Source organism: Asterias amurensis, chromosome 4, assembly GCF_032118995.1.
Source record: "Asterias amurensis chromosome 4, ASM3211899v1".
NCBI classification, from domain to species: Eukaryota; Metazoa; Echinodermata; class Asteroidea; order Forcipulatida; family Asteriidae; genus Asterias; species Asterias amurensis.
In genome coordinates, this window is record NC_092651.1 from 24,692,944 (window position 1) to 24,714,488 (window position 21,545).

At 39.4% G+C, this 21,545-nt stretch overlaps 1 protein-coding gene across 1 annotated transcript in view; it reads right to left on the minus strand.

The window, feature by feature from the left end:
• Positions 1–212: 212 nt before the first annotated feature.
• Positions 213–21,545, minus strand: part of LOC139936277 (gamma-aminobutyric acid receptor subunit alpha-2-like) — a 79,981-nt gene continuing 58,648 nt past the window's right edge. The window contains exons 4-9 of the mRNA XM_071931069.1: positions 20,587–20,810; positions 14,600–14,682; positions 11,442–11,594; positions 10,283–10,435; positions 2,534–2,757; positions 213–1,560 (exon numbers count right to left, since the gene is read on the minus strand). Coding sequence (XP_071787170.1) covers positions 1,261–1,560; positions 2,534–2,757; positions 10,283–10,435; positions 11,442–11,594; positions 14,600–14,682; positions 20,587–20,810 — 1,137 coding nt within the window. The 3' untranslated portion in view covers positions 213–1,260. The remainder of the gene's footprint in view (positions 1,561–2,533; positions 2,758–10,282; positions 10,436–11,441; positions 11,595–14,599; positions 14,683–20,586; positions 20,811–21,545) is intronic.

A 21,545-nucleotide genomic window follows, 5' to 3' on the forward strand; every position in this document is an offset into this window, starting at 1 on the left:
ATCTCAAGTTTAATGTCCTTCATATACTTCGAGATTGAGAGTTTTTTTCCAAATTCAATTTAAGGGATATTAAAGGCACTGGACATGTTTGGTAATTGCCAAAATCTCACCTGGGTGTATCCCAACGTGTATGCATACACAACATGATAAAAAATCTGTAAAAGTTGGGGCTCCAATGGTTATAAAAGTTGCAAGAAAATAATTTAAAGTAAGCACATATTGTCCAACAAAGTTGTTTTTTCTTTGCTTATTCTCTTACAACTTCGATGACCAATTGAGCCTAAATTTTCGCAGGTTTGTTATTAATTATGCATATGTTGAGATACACCAAGCGAGAGTATTGTTCTTTGATAATTATTACCAAGATTGTCCAGTGCCTTTAAATTAGTTAGTTCATAATTCATTATTCAAAACACACCATCGGCCAATCTGTGCAAACTAGCACCAGATAATAAGACATTTGTAAAGCGCCTAATGCAAAAAGCCTCTAAGCGCATAAAGAGAAACAACTAAATCAACAATGAGAGAAAGATATAAGATACAAATAAGCAACATTACAAAAAGCAGCTTTAAACAAATGAGTTTTCAACAGGGACTTAAAACATTGTAAAGAATTAGCTTGGCGAATATGCACAGGAAGACTATTCCAAAGAAACGGTGCGGCGTAAGAAAAAGATCTGTGGCCAGATTGCGAGAATCTAATGTTCTGCTGTTTGAAACACACACAAAACGGTCATGATGAAAATGATGTAGTTCATTAATTAACCTAAATCGATTGCGAGAATCTAAATATGCAACAGTGATTTATCAGTTCTCCTATAAATGCTATTGAATTTTTACTAAAACTGATTGTAGACTATATACGGAAATATTTCTCTAAACTATTTTTGTATGTGCACGGCGGGTTGTGACGCGATTGAGTTTTTTGACGAAACAAGCACGGACTTTGGCACACAATTAGGGTAATTCGCAGATTAGTCCTCAGAAAATTAGTAGCACTAACAAGCAAAGGGAGCCATTTTTGCAAATTCAAAAAATATTTGTTATTATACCTATATTTTTGTAACGAAAACATCTAAAGTATCCTTTCAGCTAAATTTCCTTTCCAATGACACACTCTGACTGTAGTGCCAATTCATTCAGCATGTTTCACCAAAAATTCCCCCAATCTGCCCAACTTTTTGGAGTCGAACTTTAGAACCAATATTTTAACCTTATCATTCCCTCCAAATTAATTTACCAATCATGGTAAATTCGTCTTCAAGCGATCTTATAGGCGAACCAGAACAACCCGTTTGCAATCAAGAACGAGAGCGGGAAAATAACGCGCGAAACCACGTCGATCCGGCTGACGCTGTTGAACGGTTTACCGGAGGTCCTGCTCTGCCGTAGCCGCGCGTCCCGGTACTCCGCGTTACCACACAGACAGCTCAGTAGGTCCATGAGGCAAGTTTGCTTGGTCGCCTCGTCTGCATTCTTCACCTTGATGTTATAACGTGTCAAGCTACTCAAGAGGGTAAACCGACGCTTCTTACGGAGGGTTGCTTCAACAGTTTCAGCCTGGAGGGCGGGAAAATCAACCAAAAAGACAGAAAGAGGTTACATGATATACAATTAAACAATGTCAGGCAGTTTTGTTTTTTGAAGTGTCAGTTCAGTATCATGTCAGATGTTTTTTAATTTTCAGTTTCGGATTCACCCTGAGCATGGCCCGTAAGTAGTTATGGGGTCCTTGTCAATCACAATACCCAATTGGGGTAGTTTTAGTCAATCTCCCAAAATATAATACCCTGATTTGAATCAAGTATAGCATTAAATGTCTGACTTCCATACTTTTCCGGATTAAGGTACATTTTATCCTGGTGCGAAATTTACAATCCCGAGAGAGGATGCACAATAACGGAGGACAAACCCTTAAGATGTTGGGAACAAAAATACAAAATACAGTTGGCCATAAATGAGGCCTTTGCCCAAACCATAGATTTGTTACCGGCCCAACTTGTTTTGTGTTGTTCCAGACGTAATTCAAAGAATAAAAGTGCAATGAAAAATGACGAATATGAAAGTGATAACGCCACTAGAATGTACGGTCCGAAGTTAAGGGGCAACTGCCCGCCCAAACTCAGGCAAAAGAAAGGGAGAAATTCGGGCACAGTCAGTAGAAAAAGTTGGCCAGAGAAAGCAAAAACCAAGAAGAGATTGATGCGGCATATCAAATGCTTATAAATTTTTAACTGTGTAAAATTTGGGGCAAATAAACCCCTCTGCCCCTCAAACCACATGTATATAGCCCCCGTGACGACCATGTTTTATTTTACAATAATATCCAAGTTTGAATGGTATTTGGAATGTTAATTATTAAACTTTTCATGATGACAAAGTAATGATTGCAATTCGATTGGCACAAACTCTAACTTGCAATCATGGCGTTGGAGGTTAATCCACAAGAGGGCGCTACTTCAATTATCAAAAAACCCAGGTACATGTAGACAAAAACCACGACCACAGACTTGAAAACCAAGTCTAGAATTACCTCTGCCTGTGCCACGTCATCGTCATCATCATCAGCCATTCCAGGCAGCATACCAGCTCGTCTCTTCGTGAAGTAATTCACTGCAGCGTATTCCACCATAGCCGCAAAGACGAAGCCAAAACACATCACAATGAACCAGTCAATGGCCTTAGCGTAGCTGACCTTAGGGAGGACGGCCCTCGAACTCCATCCCAGGGTGGTGATGGTCAAGAGAGTCATTATGCCTACGAGGTTGAAAACAGAATAGTCATTTTGTGTTATCTTTTGGGTTAGGAACAACAAAGTAAAACTTTCTGGCGATATTACAATCGAAGAATCCTTTAACCTGCCTTTAATCAATATAGTGTACGGTTGTGCAGTCGTTATGCAGCAACGTCTAAAGGGACTCAAATGTACAGGCCCTACATTTTACATTTGAAATCCTGTGATTTGTTTTGACAACGCTAGGTGGCGGCAGAGTAGAAAAATGTAAAGTTTTAAGTGTGCGCAGAGTGACGTAGACTACATAAGGTACTAGGGACTTTTCGTTTTTCGACGACAGATGGTTTTTGCGACGGTTGTTCAGGTAAACGTTGTCGTGTTCTGCACAACGAAGATTCATCCCAAGTACTGTCGTATAAATTGAGGGACGACCGTCCTCAAAGCCGACGCATGCGTAGATGACGCCAAATGTCATCTTTACCGTCGCAGAACCATTCGTCGTCGAAAACGAAAAGTCCCTAATGTCTTAGAACGAGCGACGTAAACGATGGCAAAGTACCCGCAGACCTGTTATGTGTATATATTGAGAGAGTTGTTACAGAGAGGGATCAATCAGTTATGTATCGAACTATCCATGTGTGCATATACGATTAGATATCATGTGTGGTGAAACCAAACAGCGGTGGGGGTGGAGGCATCAAGGATCAAGGGGGGGGGGGGGGGGACTCACATCCACCCCTGCCTGTGTTAGGAAAAACACTTTTGTATTGGGGCAGATAATAATAGCATCGTTTAACCCACGCGAAATTCATACGCTACTTTTTCTAAATGGCAAAACACTTCTGTTTACTACAATTATTTGTCAAGAATTTGTATATGAATTGACATTCACTCATTTCTAAGAAGATGATCCATTTTTCGATGAAATATCAAATTAGCTTGAGAGTGAATACTTGGCTACTACTGTCGTAATGTAAAAAGAACAAAAAAGTGACACAAGGTTGTTTTAAGTGATGGATACAGTTTTAGGAAAAACAACCGACGTACACGACTAATCTGCGTGTATAGAGGCCTTAAGACTAATGCCATGCCCGAATGGACACTGTTCCAACGATAATACTAAGAACCCATTTCGCAAATTAACAAAATAAGGCATAACAGCGCCGTCGCCGATGGCTGAAGCTTTCTCGCTGTGACAGTCAAACTCTCACTTGTGCGTTGGTTGTCTCACGAGATTATAGTCACGTGTCTATGGCCCTTTTCGAAACCACGGCTTCGGCTCCAGATGGTTAGCTTGGCCCCGCGGTTGTTTTGACAATTACACGTGCTCAGGGCTTCAGACGAGAGGACGGAACCTGAAGACGAACCCAAAGCCGAGGCCGTGGTTTCGAAAAGGGTCTATACGTGGTAAAACTGGCTGCGTGCAGAAACACACATACAGTCGGGTACCTGTCCTGACGATTCTTTCTTTTCATTTGGATGTCCTCTTCGGGCTACAAATTGCCTTAACATAAAGATTCCCAGATTTGACTTTGTGTATTAAACCTCTTAGATTGATAAAGCCATGGGTTTAATGAAAAGAAAAAGCTTCGGCTACAAAAGGTGTTCCTCTGGCGAAACTTCCCCCATGACCCTATATTTCCAACCGGCAAGCTGCGATAGGTTTTTAAGAAAAATATAATGCGATCAGGACAGTGGGCATAATGCCACTTGGCATCGCTAGTTCCGATATCTTATATTATGCGTATATTATACAAGTTTTTGTTTTTCAAATCGCCTTATCAGTTTTATCTCCGAGGAGTCTCACTGTCGGATGTGACATTAATCATGTTCCTTCGGAGATTATTATTTTTCCGGCTCTATTTGAAAGACGCAAAAGAAGAAGAATAAGAAGGCGGGAAAACACAACCAAGAAAGCAATTTACCACTTCATCAGTTGCATTTCCAAATCCAAAGTCAGATCAGATTTTTACTTGAAGAAATAAGTAATGATCGTCATGGTATTTTGTAAATTTCATTAATTTTGATAAATGTTATTAATATATATTTTACCCCTTCGTCATTTGCATTTCTATAAACTCCCTCACCGAATTCTAAGACAGTGCAAACAAGACTCGCTTTGATAAAGGTGAAATTATGATCGCTAAATGTCAATACCTTTTATTGATCGGTTTTAAAACAGTTGAGACAAATATTTAGAGTATGTTTCCTACAAGAGAAGTTTTCTGAGGAGTAGACGTGGGTCAACTGTAATGTAGTCAAGAAGGCCTACTTTCGGACCGAGTACCAAGAACAACTGAGAATAGGGTTGGCCGAGTACTTTCGATTATCAGCCAATATGTCCCGCTATGTGTGACCGGTTGCCTGTAAACATTTTAAAGACAGTGGACACTATTGGTTATTGTCAAAGACCAGTCTTCCCACTTGGTGTATCTCAACTTATGCATAAAATAACAAAGCTGTGAAAATTTAGCTCAATCGGTCGTCGAAGTTGATAATAATGAAAGAAAAAACACCCTTGTCACACGAAGTTGTGTGCTTTCAGATGCTTGATTTAGAAACTTCAAATTCTAAATCTGAGGTCTCGAAATCAAATTCGTGGAAAATTACTTCTTTCTCGAAAACTATGTCACTTCAGAGGGAGCCGTTTCTCACAATGTTTTATACTATCAACCTCTCCCCACTACTCGTTACAAGGTTTTATGCGAAAAATTATTTTGCCTAATTACCAATAGTGTCCACTGCCTTTAAGCACAACTTTTAGGCATTATAAGCTATCACGTCACAATAAAAGTTTGACAGCAATACTCTGCTTAGCATAAAAGGTCCATCTGCGCAATGTCATTCACGCAGTCACGACTGGCGGTACCCCTGCACTTATGTTCGCTTTAAAGCAAACAAGTAACATTTTCTTTTTTCATGTTCAAAAGATTAAAATTAGCCATGTTCCACGAAATGAGTACCTTGTGTCCAAATCTTAATGGCTGCAAAGTGCAACTATAGAGATATATGTGCAATCTTGTCTACACCACAACTCATGTACAAAAAGTTCAATAATTTGTCAAAGTATAAGTTTTACAGTATGTAAAGGTGAACCAGTCATGTTGCATTCATAATCCACAAGCTTGGAACACGGTCACGAAGTATAGATGTTCACTTTTCGAGATCAGAGACACTGTTATTTAATTTTGAAGGATGAAGCTTGTAATAGACACCTTAAAAACCAGACTCGGTCTATTAGCTCGACCTGAATATCCAGAAGACAATGGTTCCGTGTTGTATGGAGAGGTCAACCGTCTGAACAAAGTTGGGAATTTCAGTCTCTGTTAAATATTTTCAGAGCTCGAGTAGGTTATATTGCTTCCTTTATATTCAATTTAAAGGCAGTAGACACTGTTGGTATAATCAAAATAATTATAAGCATAAAAACCTAACTTGGTAACGAGTAATGGGGAGATGTTGATAGTTTAAAACTTTGTGAGAAATGGCTCCCTCTGAAGTGATGTAGTTTCGAGAAAGAAGTAAATTTCCACGAGACCTCAGAATTAGATTTTGCGGTCTCGAAATCAAGCATCTGAAAGCACTAAACTTCGTGTGACAAGGGTGTTTTCTCTTCCATTACTATCTCACAACTTCGACGACCAACGGAGCTCAAATTTTCACAGGTTTGCTATTTTGTGCATACGTTGAGATAAACTGAATGAGAAGACTGGTTTTTGACAAATAGTACCAAAGGTGTCCCAGTGTCTTCAATATTCACACAGTTCGAATATGTTTTATTGCTCCCTTATCAAAGACGCTGGACACTATTGGTAATTGTCAAAGACTAGTCTTCACAACATATGCATAAAATAACAAACCTGAGAAAATGTAAGCTCAATCGGTTGTCGAAGTTGTGAGATATTAATGAAAGAAAAAACACCCTTGTCACACCAATGGTCACACGAAGTTGTGTGCTTTTAGATGCTTGATTTCGAAGCATATGTTTTCGAATTTTCGTTTTTGCTTGATTTCAAATTCGTGGAAAATTACTTCTTTCTCGAAAACTACGTCACTTCAGAGGGAGCTGTTTCTCACGATGTTTTATACTATCAACCACTCCCATAACTCGTAATCAAGATTTTTTTTTGATAACAATTATTTTGAGTAAATACCAATAGTGTCCACTGCCTTTAAATTTATAGTGCCGTGGAAAGTATAGAGTTATGATTGGGCGTGTAATGGAAATCAGAGTGGAGATTTAGCTAGGTGCTAACCCGTGACGTCACTGTTCAGTCTACGGTGTGTAATCATTTAAATATACTGTAGTAACCACATAGGCTTATATCTACGGCGATGTAACGCAACAGTACGGCAATAATACACATCGCAGCGGCGGCTGAGTAAAATTCGAAGATGCAACGCAACAAAAGACACGATACAACGCAATGGACGGCGGATGATGCAACAAAACGGCGTCAGCAGTACGGGGTCACCACAGTAAAAAAAACCCAAAGTTCTCGAAGAATTGGCAGATTATAAGCCACATTAAAATTATAACCAATCAAAAAGTCACACCTCGATAACTAACGAAATCATTGACATGTATCATTACCCTGAGCCAGTATGAAATAAATGTTGGTGTACAATATGTGTATAATATAAACTGTTATTATGTAATCAAGATAAACCCGTGTATCCCTAATCATGTCAAAACAAACGCAAAGTGCTCAACACGCCACAACATCGATCTTCATGTAATAATGTGTAATAATATAATCATTTTACATAATAATATAGCAATATAAGCAACATAGTCATCAATAGTCAGCAGTAGTCAGCAGTTATGCATTGGGAGACTTTCAAGACACTTGGTGGCAGCAGACATACCAGGTAAAATCCATTGTTCTCGATAATGTGCGCACGCTCAGAACTACGTAAATAATGGAAATTTACCTGGTAAGTCTGCTGCCACCTAGCGCCTCAAAGTCTCCCATTACACAGCGATATAAAGCAACAATGCGGGATACAACGCAGTAAAAAACCTGAGTTGTCGAGTTAGATAAGCCACATTAAAATAAGAGCCTAACCAAGGACTAACACCTCGATGGCCAACAAAATGCTATTATGTTATCAAAATAACAACCGTACACCACTAATCATTTCACACCAAACACCAGGTGCTTAGCACGCCACAGCATAGTTACTGATCTTCATACAATGATGTAATTGACACCAAACACAGGTGATTTCAATTGAAGGTAGTTATCTCGCCGGTTTAAACGCCATCAATACGTGCCTAATTCTAAATTTCCACTTGACGTTGCAATTTTTGGCGCGAAAGTAACACGACCCGCGCAGCGGAAGAACGTTTTGCCCTCGATTAATTAGGCTAAAGTAAAACGTCTGCACGCAATGTTAATCAAAAATATTGATAGAGTTCTGTGTGCTACCATGGAGACTGTTGCATTGTGTTTTTTTTTTTCACAATAGGATTTGTCGGTTTTGACTGTTTCAAATGAATTCAGATGGATTCACCGACAGAGGGCGTCCTTGGCTCTATTTTGTGCATAAAAACCAACGTGTGGCACCGGCCGAAAACCAATGGAACAAAATGGAACACAAATAAAGTCTTGGTTTCACCGGGGTAAATTACATTGTGTTGGCTTTGCGTTTTTTGTCTTCTGAATACTGATAGTAGTAGTGGCTTCCTATAAAGCGCTCATATACGTCATACAGTGACCCCCTAGGCGCTTCAACATTCATCATTATCCTGCAAGGTATCTGGGACTACTACCTTTGAATTATGAGATCTACTCCTTTTACATAGCACCATGTAATGGTTTACAAGGTGCTGTGGCGCAATATGCTGCCAATCACTGTCCAGTATTTATAACTTCATAAAACCGTTCCTCCTTGAACCCTGTTGCTTTGTTTTATTATGCAAGATTATCGTCAATGTTTTTTTTTATAAGAAAAGGCAAATGTAGACCTATGTAAAATTGATCTCATTGTATATTGTAGAGGGATGGTCAAGGCTGTGTCTTACGTTTGCTCACCAAAAGGCCTCAGGCAAGTCAAGGTTGTGATTACAGTTGTTTAATTAATTAATTGATATGACGTAATTTATATAATGTGTATTTTCCTTATTCTCCTTGAACTAAGTCCATCTAGTTCATCATACCAGATCTAGCTCAAAATAAACAACGACCAAAATAACTCTTACCAAACATCTCATCAATTATTACCTGACCACTAATTACTAATTTTCTCGCTATTGTTGTTGTTATACCTTTAAGTGACTCGGCCTTCAAATTGTGTTTTATCCATTAACTGCACAACTCATTATTGACATCGCAAAGTGATCTTTGTCTGTAATTAACCATTTAAATCTACCGCGAGCCCAATTTCTTCGGTGAGACGCAGAACATGTATATTCTTATTCTTTTACGTTTTATCCCTATACGAATGATAAGTTCACGCACGTATGGGTAATTGACTCTAGTGGCGGGAAGACCCGTGAGATATGAAATTAATTCTCAATTATCCCGATCAGTGGCGAGTCAAGCGTAGTGGAAAATTGGTGGCCGGCGTCCAGTGTTTGTTTATTTGTGTTGGCATAATAAAGCCCTTTGGGATTAGGGGAAAGTAAAAAAAAAAGTTTTTAGGATGCGGCTGCTGTGATAAGATTCGACTGCCAGTGGATGTAACCGATGGGGATAAATGATTAAGATATGAAATTGAGAAAGGGAGAATATTGGGTAGGAGTTTCTTCGATGATGATATCATTGGAGAGAAGTGTTCCTGCTAGCCCAGAATCAGCGAGACAATTTACCCCCAAGTAAGCCATTTAGGAAATATTACAATCAGTGAAAACCATTGCACAAAATAACAACCCAAAGTGACAACAGAGAACGAGAAACACAACTATAAGGGAAAGAAACAAGATGTCCAAAAAGAAACAGAGTATAAAGAGGACAAAAGGAAAAGGAAGTGGAAAAAAAGCAAAAACAAAACCAAAAAGTGGGTGGTGGGGGGGGGGGGGGGGGAGAAAGAAAAAAAGGAAGACAAAGGAGAAGAAGGAAGAGGAAGAAGATACACAACGGGACACAACAAGACAAACACACAACACAGAGAAGTGGAAATTAACTTCAAAAAGAAGAAAAAACAAAACAAAACAGAAACTACGAAAATAGATTAAACTAGAGAGAGATTAACACCGGCCTCCATCTCGTGTCTCTACACTATATTCAACGAAAGCTATTTTGGAAGGTCATTTTTTTCTTACAGATCATTAAACTTTTTATTAATCTAAACTCTTCATTTAAACCGTTCTGCATGAAACCAAAATGATCCCCAGACAGCGATTTGCGTCTTAACATCCTTGGCCCACAGCGTGGTTAATACGAGGACGAATGTTCACTTCGTCATCACATTCAATATAAACCACAAAAAGGGAACATTAATGAGCATTTGTGATGTCTATAACACCATAGGGGACTAATATAGATTAAGTACGAAGAGTGACTGTGCGATTAGCTTGTCTAGATGGGGGGATATTATACTTACAGAGGGCGACTCGAGCGGGCGTAGCCTCCCGATTGAGCCAGAAGGAGACCCATGAGAGTACCACGAGCAGCACGCAGGGGATGTACGTGGATATCACGAAGAATCCGGCATTACGGGCCAGGTAGAACTCGGCCGTTAGGACAGTGCGGTTACCTTTTGGTAATGAATAAGTTATGACAACTTTGATTAGCTATATCCAAGTGATAAACAAAGGGAGAGGAAGAAGGGTGGGAGAAGAGTTCAACTTTTATAGGACAGGCGTGGAAAGTGGATGCGTTTTTTAAAAGCCTGTCATGTCAACCAAAGTCTTACGAAATGTGGACCTGCAGGAAAAGAGGTCCACGAAATTAATGAATTGAAACATTATTTATGGACATCACACTATGAGAGTGACTGCGATACAGTGTGATAATTAAAGACACTGGACACTATTGGTACTTGTCAAAGACTAGTCTTCACAGTTGATGTATCTCAACATATGCATAAAATAACAAACCTGTGAAAATTTGAGCTCAATCGGTCGTCGAAGTTGCGAGATATTAATGAAAGAAAAAACACCCTTGTCACACGAAGCTGTGTGCTTTCAGATGCTTGATTTAGAGACCTCAAGTTCTAAATCTGAGGTCTCGAAATCAAATTCGTGGAAAATTACTTCTTTCTCGAACACTACGTCACTTCAGAGGGAGCTGTTTCTCACAATGTTTTATACTACCAACCTCTCCCCATTACTCGTACCCAAGTAAGGTTCTATGCTAATAACTATTTTGAGTAATTACCAATAGTGTCCACTGCCTTTAAGCCACATAGTTGCTTAATTTTCTGTCTTTTCGAAAAAACTGGAGTTAGCTCCGGCCTAGGATTTCGTCCATTTTGTGAAACAGCAAAGTTGTATGGTTTCGGCAAAGGATTCAATATTATATTTGAACCTAAGCTACATGCAACCTGGGCACAATTTAATAGAGCTGTTTAAGCATTAGAAGATTATTGCTTAACAATTTTCTGCTAAACAAAAATGAGCAGGTTGCCAGTCATAAAATTGCACTTGTGACGTAGTAGTTGGCTGGTAACCTTATTCTGACGAGCGTTATTCTGATATGCTTAGCTTATTTTTGTGCTTATGAAATTTGGTCCTGATCATATAGGAATTGAGATTGCATACCTATACGGTCTGAAATCTTGACGTCTCTGTAAGCTTTCCAAGTCTGGAGGGAGAATTGTGAGAATCTTAGATCCTCAGATACTTCGATGGAGGCTGAGGCATTGGACGGTTCGTTCTTCCATCGATACACAACATCCTTCTCGGAATAGCTGTCTGTTTATATAGGGAAGCATTATTGTTGGTTTATTTGTAAACAAAAATTGAAATACAGCAGCCGATGGCGCTAAACACAATATAATATTTAACAATTTTAAAAGCAATACCACAACATCGGTAAACAGTATTGTCCAAAGGCCCACACTTCGTGTAGCACAACTTATATACAATAACAAACCTGTGAAAATTTAGGCTCAATCGGTCATCAGAGTCAGGAAAAAATAACGGGAAAACACACCCTTGTTTCCGCACGTTTCGCCGTGTCATGACATGTGTTTAAAGTCAATCCGTAGTTCTCGATATCGAGCGTAATTCTCGATATCGAGAATGACAATTGTTTTAATGTTTTCTCAAAAAGTAAAGCATTTCATGGAATAAAATTTCAAGAGAAGGCTTTCACCATTTAAATACCTTCTGTAAACCCTGTAGGTTATTTGTAAATCTGTGAACTTTTAATTGTTGTTCTGTTCAGAAAGTGTCCAATGGCTTTAAAAGCAACCAAAAATAATTAAAAGGGAACGTACAGCTAAATTGTTTTTTGGAACCGTTATGATAGATTCAATTGACTCTGTTTTCGGAAAAACAAATTTTTATGTACGTTCGCCAAAACAAGGCTAAAAGCCACCCTAGGTAAGGGGCTACAAGGAGAATTAGTTTCTTTTAACCACACCATGCATGGCCATGGTGTAACAGTTCATGCCAAACTGTGTGTTGAGGGCATACATGTTGGCTGATAGATGCGTGTCCCGACAAAAGTAAACTTTGTATCAACTAAATCAACTACCTAGCTGTACAAAATAATAGCTTTGAACTTTGTCCAACCTTTACAAGCTCTTCTAATCTAAATACAGGTTTCACATCAAAATCGGCCAAGAAAACATATCCACCATCTTGGACCAAGCAAGTATTATTTTCTGAGATTCAAAATGTCAGGAAAAACAAAAGGCAAATGAACAACAAAATACAAAGCAGCTCAAACCACTATTTAACCTAATAAACTCGTAATTTAAAACAAACAAAATGAAAAGCAGCGCCCTGCGGCTACATTTAATTAAAAGTAACCCTTTTCTAAATGTAGATATCAAACATCCTCAGCATAAAAACTCTAACCAGGTGGGAACAAGCCAAAACACTGGCCGAGCACACAAAAAACAAACGTCTCCAAAACCCATCCACCCTGAGGAGGAATATTATAGTTTGGTTCCGACCCAGTTGCTAATCTGTACTAAGTGCTTCAAAAACAAGACCCGGACCCGGTGCGTGACAACAACATGTTAGCCCGTCTCATATCGTCCCACCGTAAATTGCCTCCTGTCGTTTCAGCCTCGAATTTAACGTGGGAAAATATTTCCCGCGCTTTGGAGTCGGTCTCCGTGAAAAAGTCACCGACGAGAGAGGTAAAAAAAAAAAGCGCGCCAAAAAAGGGCATCGGCTTAATCGGATTAAGAGATTATCCACTATACGCCCACTTCGATATCCGGAGCCACTTTATTGAGTGCCATCACTTTGATTACGGATCATATAGAGCCGTTGTTTAGCTACTTGCCCTTTTCGTTGGATATACCTTTTGACAAATAATTCGGTAGTGGCAACGTTTCATGGGTGTTAAGTTCGAAATGCCCACAGATTTCTCGAATCGCTGAAGGGACTCAGTGGTTACACATGATCTATCGGTTAAATGTGGTTTTATTGAATTTTTTTTCGCATTACGACAGTGTAAGTACCTAGAAACACTTTTAACTCAATTTACGGATGTGGAGTCCATGTTGTCACATTGCGCACTGCGTCAGGCACTCACGAGCTTAAACCAACCATGTGCACTTTATATCACTGATCGGGGGACACGAGGACACAGTTACAAGTTTGTAAATCGTTGAAGGTACATGACGTCATGCGTATTTCAACATGGAAACGTTGTCAGTATAGAAAAGAAAGTGCAGCTTTATTCCGGTCATAATGCTTGCGCAGACAATAAACATACCCGCCCCAAATTTACCACACTCAATGTTGTTATTAAACCCCGGCTGGATCGCAGACCGCGGAATGAGAGTCAATGGGTGCATTCGATTAGCTTCCCCGGGTCGACCCCAATGTGTGGCATTTTCTTTTTCCAGGACGAACGTGTGCAGATAATTACCCACGTTCGTCCTGGAAAAAAACACCGCCACACACCGGGGTCGACCCAGGGAAGCTAAACGAACGCACCCAATGTAAATCGTGGGGCGGGGCCCAACATGGCCGGGATTGTGTTTTAAAATTGTACGTAACACCTCTGAAACAAAATTCTTTGCAGTCTAAATATATTATTATTTCTTGGCTTTATAGTACATGGCCATGCCTGATTGAAGTTCATCAATCCAGTGCATGTATTGAGAGAGTTGCAATGCGACTAGTTTTCTTTGGGTCTCCAGCCCAACGTGCAGTCTACACTGGCACCCTAAGTGCGCACATGCGTTTTCTGGATCAAACAAATTGCTCTTAATTCGTGTTGTAAGTTGCAAACAATAGTTAATGGCAAGACGTTTCGACCCCAGCAGAGTCTTCCTCGAAGGCTAAATCTATGACTCGTTTTAGCTTTCGAGGAAGACTCCGCTAAGGTAAAAAAGACGTCAGACCATTAACAACAAAATTATTTTGCATTTGTAGCAAAGATATTGGATGGTACCGTATCTTTGAATGGTAAAGTAGTTTGCAACAGATAATTATATTTTCTCACTTTTGTAAGTTGTCGCAAATCCGTCAATACACAACAATAATCTCGCAAAGAGCGACCTCAACTGCCCGTGCTCAGAACGTATGGGTTGAAATATTGGATCTTTTCGAAACCACGGCTTCGGCTTTGGATTCGACTCTAGGTTTCTTCCTCTTGTCTGAGACCTGAGCACGTACGTACAGCACGTGCAATAACTGTCAAAACAACCGCGGGCCTAGCTAGCCTGAGCCGTATCTGGAGCCGAAGCCGTGCTCTCGAAAAGGGCCATAGTATGAAATACCAAACTTACTGCTGCCGAAATGGAGGGAACAAACTTGGACGTCCATCGGGTATTTCTCCAAGTTCATCATACATTCAGCTTTGATGGTCAACCTGAAGAAAAATGAAAAATCAAACATGGGCAAAGACAGAAGTAAATTAAAAAACTGGAGACCAACTTCCTTGTTAAATGTAGATTATAAAGTCGCCTCTAAAGTGTTAGCTTCTAAAACTAATAAGGTTGTCCCAAATCTAATTCACAATGACCAATCTGGTTTTGTGAAGGGTCGATTTATTGGTGAATCAATTAGAACCATCCAGGATGTTATGAATTATTTTAAAAGTAAGGATATTCCAGGCTTGAGGATTTTCCTTGACTTCGAAACAGCCTTTGACTCATTAGAATGGAAATTTTTATTTAAAGTTTTGGAGTGCATGAATTTTGGCCCAGATTTTGTTAGAAATGTCAAATCTCTTTACTCAAATATAAGTAGTTGTGTAATGAACAATGGTCGTTCCTCAAGTTACTTTTCAGTTGGAAGAGGGGTGAGACAGGGTGACCCACTGAGTCCGTACTTATTTATATTGGCCATTGAACTGTTGTCATGTGCTATAAGAAATGATCCGGATATTAAAGGTATTTTTGTAGAGGATGCTGAAGTTAAGATTATCCAATACGCAGATGATAGTACCTGTATAGTCCAAGATGAGAACTCAGCTGAAAATTGTTTGCCCTCATGAGTAAATTTACCATGATCTCAGGTTTGAAACTAAATATGAGTAAATCACAAGCTATGTGGCTGGGCTCTAAACGGTTTTCCGCTGAAAAACCTTTTGATATTGAATGGCCTGACACGCCTATTAAGGCACTGGGTGTTTATTTCTCTTATAAGGATGACGCAGCTGAAAATAGGAACCTTGAGCCTAAAATCAAGATTCTGAAAACCACTCTCAATATTTGGAAGTCTATACGTTTGACCTGGTCCGGTAAAATTCTGTTGGTCAAAACTTTCGCCCTGTCTCAATTATTGTATTTAGCCTCTGTAATTTCAGTTCTTACATATTTATGATTTCATCTGGAATGGGGGAAAAGGGATGGTTAAAAGAAGTACCCTTATCGGTAATATCGATGAGGGTGGTTTGAAGATGCCGGATACAAAAAGTATGTTCAAACCCCTGCAAATCAAATGGATTCAGAGATACAACAATGTGAGTTTGGCTCCTTGGAAGCTCATCCTTAAGACATATATCTCTACTTATGGCGGTAATATGATTTTCCATTGTAATGTTAAATTTAGCCAAGTGAAAAAGTGGAATAACATTCCCTTGTTTTACAGGGAGGTGCTCATCTCGTATTTGGATCTGGTAAAACCAAGGGATGTAAAGATTACTTCACAGTGTATTTATAACAACCACTGTATTAATATCAACGGTAAACCTTTTTTTTTTTTTAAAAAGGCTGTGTAATGCTGGTATGGTTCTATTGAGTGATTTGTATTATGAGAATGGTGCTTTGATCCCCTTTTCTGAATGGACTATAGGAGGGGTCTTTCAACTAAGGATTATTTGCATTGGAGGGGAGTTATGTCATCCATCCCAACAAATTGGAAGCATATCCTCAGCCAGGGCTTTGAAATAAATAAACAAATGCATTGCCAAATGTTTCATTGTACAGAATAATGGAGAGACTCATATTGACACTTTATCAACCAAGATGATTTACCAGATCTTTATTCATAGATTTAGGGAAGTTCCCACTTCCCAGAAGAAATATACTGATGTTTTTAACATGGATGATGATGAGTGGAGTGGAATTTATTCTTTGCCATTTAAAGCCTGTGCTGAGGTCAGAACAAGGATTTTTCAATACAAAGTCAATGTTAATATTGTTTGATGACTAATAGTAGGCTTTGCAAGATGAGGACTATTTCTAATGATAAGTGTTCTTTTTGTGAAACTCACCCTGAAATAATGAGGCATGTGTTTTATGATTGCACTTTTTTAAAGACTTTCTGGACGAATGTAGAGAACTGGTGGGAGAAAATATTTCATGTTGCCATCCAATTGGATTATAAATCTATCATTTTTGGCATTGATGTACATAACTCTGGGGCACTGTTGGAAAATTTATGTATTATTTTGGCGAAGAAAGCTATCTATAATTGTAGGTTCAAAAACAAGAAACCGAATATGACCTCCTTTTTGAACTTAGTTAAGTTTCACTACACATTGGAGAAAAAAAATAGCTTTGGGCAACAACAACCTGTACAAATTTGATAATAAGTGGACTGCTCTAAGAAATGACCTTTATTAAATAAGATGCCAGGTTGCCGGATTGTCTGTTTGTTGTTTTGTGTAAACTTGAGCATTGCAAAAAAAAAAAAACACAAAAAAAACATGGGATATGAGGCGTTGCATGGTTAGGATCAGTATGTATTTGGTGATCGTTAACACAATTTGTGTATCTATCTTGCCAGGTAGATTTTGTTTATCATAGAACTGTCTTGCTTCATATTTTAGCTTCATCGTGGAGTAGATTTTTTGAATTTGGGAGACTTTTCGAGAACTGTCCTGCTTATTTACTACTATCTTGACGGAAGGTAGAAAATCGGCCGAGTAGTACTATAGCTTTGGTTGATCGTTATTAACTTCACTAGTTCTAAATTATTGGTCTCAAAGAAAGTAATAAACAATTAAAAAACAAGCAAAATAGCAAACAAACAAAGAAATATTGCATGACATTAGATTGTTCTAACTTAGCAAAATTGTTGCCTATTGAAACCATAACGTGCGAGGAGTAACCAGGCAACATGAATCTATAGAGAACCAGGGCCCAATTTCATAGAGCTGATTAAGCACAACAAGTACCTAAGCACAAAAAAATTATGCTTACCAGAATAAGGTTACCAGCCAAAGTACCATATCACGTGTTTAATTTGTTGCTGGTGTCCTGCTTATTTGTGCTTAGCAGAAAGATATTAAGCATTAAATATCTGCTTAAATTGTAAAAACAAGAATGGATTCCCGCCAAACGTCTACATTGTGGAGGGCGCCCTCAGTTGCACAAAGATTAACGAAAAATATTTTTATAAGAGGGGTATCAAGAACACACGGGTGTCAACGGATATTTGGGATATAAGGAATAGCAGAAAAAGACAACTATCGTAAATCTTCATACTTTTACAACCAATCTTATTAGGAACATTCATAACACTGAAGTCTACCCGCAATGCCCTTCAAATATCACTACCAAAATGAGGAGACTCTAAAGGCTGTAGTGCGATGAAGTTATTAGTTAAAATAAACCACGCTTGGTTTGTTCATTTCCGTTGAGGGAGATTTTTTTCTTCTTTTACTTTCTAAGCACTGAGAATGACCCAAGGGATAGGTACAGAAAGTGCCATCGTATTGTGGGAAGACGTTTTGGTTAGTGATTATGGAAATACATCAAAGGATTCCGATAGAGAGTAATAAACACTCAAAGATATGACATCATTTTCGCAGGATTTCATCCATTTAGTGATGACGATAAAAGATAAATTCCGGGTGTTTCACGTTTTGGAGAGTTGCCAATCGACGCAGTGTGTTAAAAAAAGGCGCGAAACTAAAACATGAACATCGTCTGCGCACTTCAATACAGTCTCACGCAAGTCCCATGATAAATCTACATCATTGTGCATTTCTCTTTACAGGTTTGTGGATAGCTGACGAAGAAGAAAACATTTTTTGATTTTTTTTTCTCGATCTCCTCAAATTAAGAGACGGTTGAGAGACTGTGACGGGGGCTCGCAGTCTATCGAGCTTGAATTGGAGAGGTAGTGCGGATAGAGACTCTTCCCCCAGGGAAATGGAGTGGGTTTTGAACCCCCCCGGGGTCGGTACAAGACGATGCAATTACTGACCATTTGTACCAAGTGGAAGGGGGGCTCAGCCCACCTGGTTCCTATACACTTCCGCACTGTTGGCAAATCTTCGGTTGGATTAATAAAAAAAGAGTCCCGCTCGCAGTGTCTGATGACTCTACGGCCATCGTGAGGTTCCTTTTCCCCATCGCCAACGGTCCATGTCAGCGGGAAAGTGAATAGCTACTAGGGGCTGACTACTTTACATGTTTCCCATCTGCGCTATTCGATATCAAACTGAATACAGCGTCAGTAATTCATGTAGTCAGTTGGTTACGTTTGGATTGAGCGGAGGACAAAAGTCTTTGTTAATGGCTTCTAGTTGCCGTACCCCCTCTCCCATCCGATGGCCCGAGGGAGGTCACAAACAAAGTGAGAGACAGAAATAACTTGTATGCCGAGAATGAGCGAAGGCAGCATTATGGCAGAGTGATGATTTCGCCTCAAACTGAATTAAATTGAGAGATACGCGGAGTTGATCGAACACTGTTACAAAGTGTCATATGCCTTTTCAATACATGTCAATCTAGAAGGGGGATACGAAGGGGATTTGGAAAGGATTTGCGCTGCTTTTTTTGGGTTGCCGCCGGTGGTGTGTGTATAACTACCGCACAATACTGAAAATGTTAGTATTTTGCGAGGTTTGCCAGACAGTTTGCCCCAAATGGGGCTTTTTATAGATGTGTTCATGTAGTGATCATGACAGCCCCTTAAACTCTACAACTTACAAGGAATTGACCCAGAAAAAGCGCCCTCTGGGCTTGACCCTTTCAGCTTGACCCTGAAGCTTTCTACGCCAAACTGACTCTGGAAATTCTCAGAAGCACCGCTGTTTCTTTCTGCTCGTGCTTGAGTTCATTGACATCAAATTCGCGACAGACTGACCCGAAATGTTGTGTGGCTACTCAGATTCTATGGCTATATTTCATAACAAAAAGTAGGGGCCCATTTCATAGAGCTGCTTTGGCACAAAATTTGCTTAAGCACGACAATAGCTTGCTTGTTTGACACAAGTTACTGTCAAAATTTCAATGACATAATACATTGCTTGTGACTGGTACTTAGCTGCTGTTTACTTAGCATAACAATGAGTGGAGTCTTGGCCGGTAATCTAATTTTACTAAGCAATGATTTTATGTAGCTTAAGCAAGTTTTACGCTTAGACAGCTCCATGGAATTGTGCCCAGGCTTGAAGAACACACGAATTTGCTCAGCAAAATAAGGTTACCAGCCAAGATACAATACTGCGAATGGTGCACACAGTTCATTTCTTGCTTAGGCAAGACATTTCTTAGGCAGAGTTTTCTGCTTAACAGTTTTATGAAAGTGGGCTAGGTCATTTTCAAACGGCACCCGGGCCACCCAAACTTAGGTATTCAGGGGTTGGTTTTAGAAAGAGTAAGGACTGGTCTTGACTCTTCGTGAAATCTACCGATGTGGGATTATAAACCTTTGCCATGACGGTGAGGCAAACCTTGATTTTCTCCCTTTCAAATCAATGCAATCAAGCCGAGGTTGGAAGTAGAAATAGTCTGGTTCCTTTTTGCACAATACACATTAGCATTCATTATCATTATTGCATACAGGGAACACGACCAAGATGGTGGCAGCATGGTATTGGTTTGGTACGATGCGTAGGTATTATTCCGTTAGTTATGTTTATTTTGTTTAGTGAATGATGATCATAATACGAGTTTCTATACGAAGAATGGTTGTATAATTGAATCAAAAAATGCTTCTTCAAAAGAAGTGGCTAAATTGCCGACGTAAATCAATTGAGTTAAGGACTATCATCATTCTTTATCTACTAATACCATAGCCCTTCTACAGCGCACGTATCTACGTGCTTGAACAGGCAGAGACATTTGAAGACATTTTTTTTTTAAAATGTTGAAACTATTTGACAACATTTTATGTTGCACCTTGTTGCGACTTACAAGGTGTTTTGGTGCATTCGGCAGCAACTGTCAGAAACACCAAGGTATAACACCTTCTCTTAACAAGATTTGAAAATTGAGACCGCCACTCAGAAGTAACTTCGTGCCAATGGTACTATAAACTAGTTATTGTTGAACCCAACTCGACATCGGAACCAAATTGGTTTAAAGCCACTCACCTTTGGGTGTAGAGAACGTTCCCGCCAGGTGAGATGCGGAACAAGCGGTTTGGCGTGGTAACCGTGTGCCTCTTGCATTTCCTACCATTGAAGAAGTACGTATCGGGGTACCAGATCGACTCCAACATGATGGTATTTAGCGGGAGCATCTCAACTGAACTGCTGTTGAATTTCAGACGGGGGTCGGTCCAGCGTTGCCTGAAGAAGACATCGATGTGAAATTCCTGGCAACAAGAGCGGTCAATCGGACTTAATTAACAAAAAACGGGCTCGAACAGCATTTCAAATTAATGAAAACGTTTTGTTACACTAAAAGAGTGAGTAAAGAGAAAAAGTAGCAGTCAGAATTATTGGCAAGTATGGATTTTAAGACGTACTGTCAGGAGAAGACTACATCCGTTCCGTAATTGTGCAAATTAATCTTCATTGGAGTTGCCCACAAGTGATGCGTAGCCTCGAACATTTTAGGCTGAAAAGTCCATCGCCAAACATTTGGCAATTGATTGTATTTTGTTTTACCTCCATCCATTTGCGAAATTGTGTTGAGTTTGAGGAATGAATGAATGAAGGCTATGAACTTTACGACTTTGGTCACTGTAGATTATTAATTTTGGTTTTACCCATACACCGATGTGTGTTAGCACTCTATACTCAGTACGTTCCCGAGTTCTGTGTGAACAAAATTGCAGGCATGTTACTCGGGTAGGATTCGAACCCACGTCCCTTGCAATTCTAGTGTAACATCTCTTACACATTAGATTACTTGAGGGTATAATTATTTGCAGACACACAAGTGAACATGCAGATCATGTACCTCGTATTACATAATAATAATAATAATACTAATAATTTTTTCAGCGTCCTAAATGAACAAAATCTCAAAACGCTGAACAGTATTTTAGCCCGTGAATGCTATTGCAAAGTCAGACATTTTGTCGACGACAACAGCAAAAAAAGCA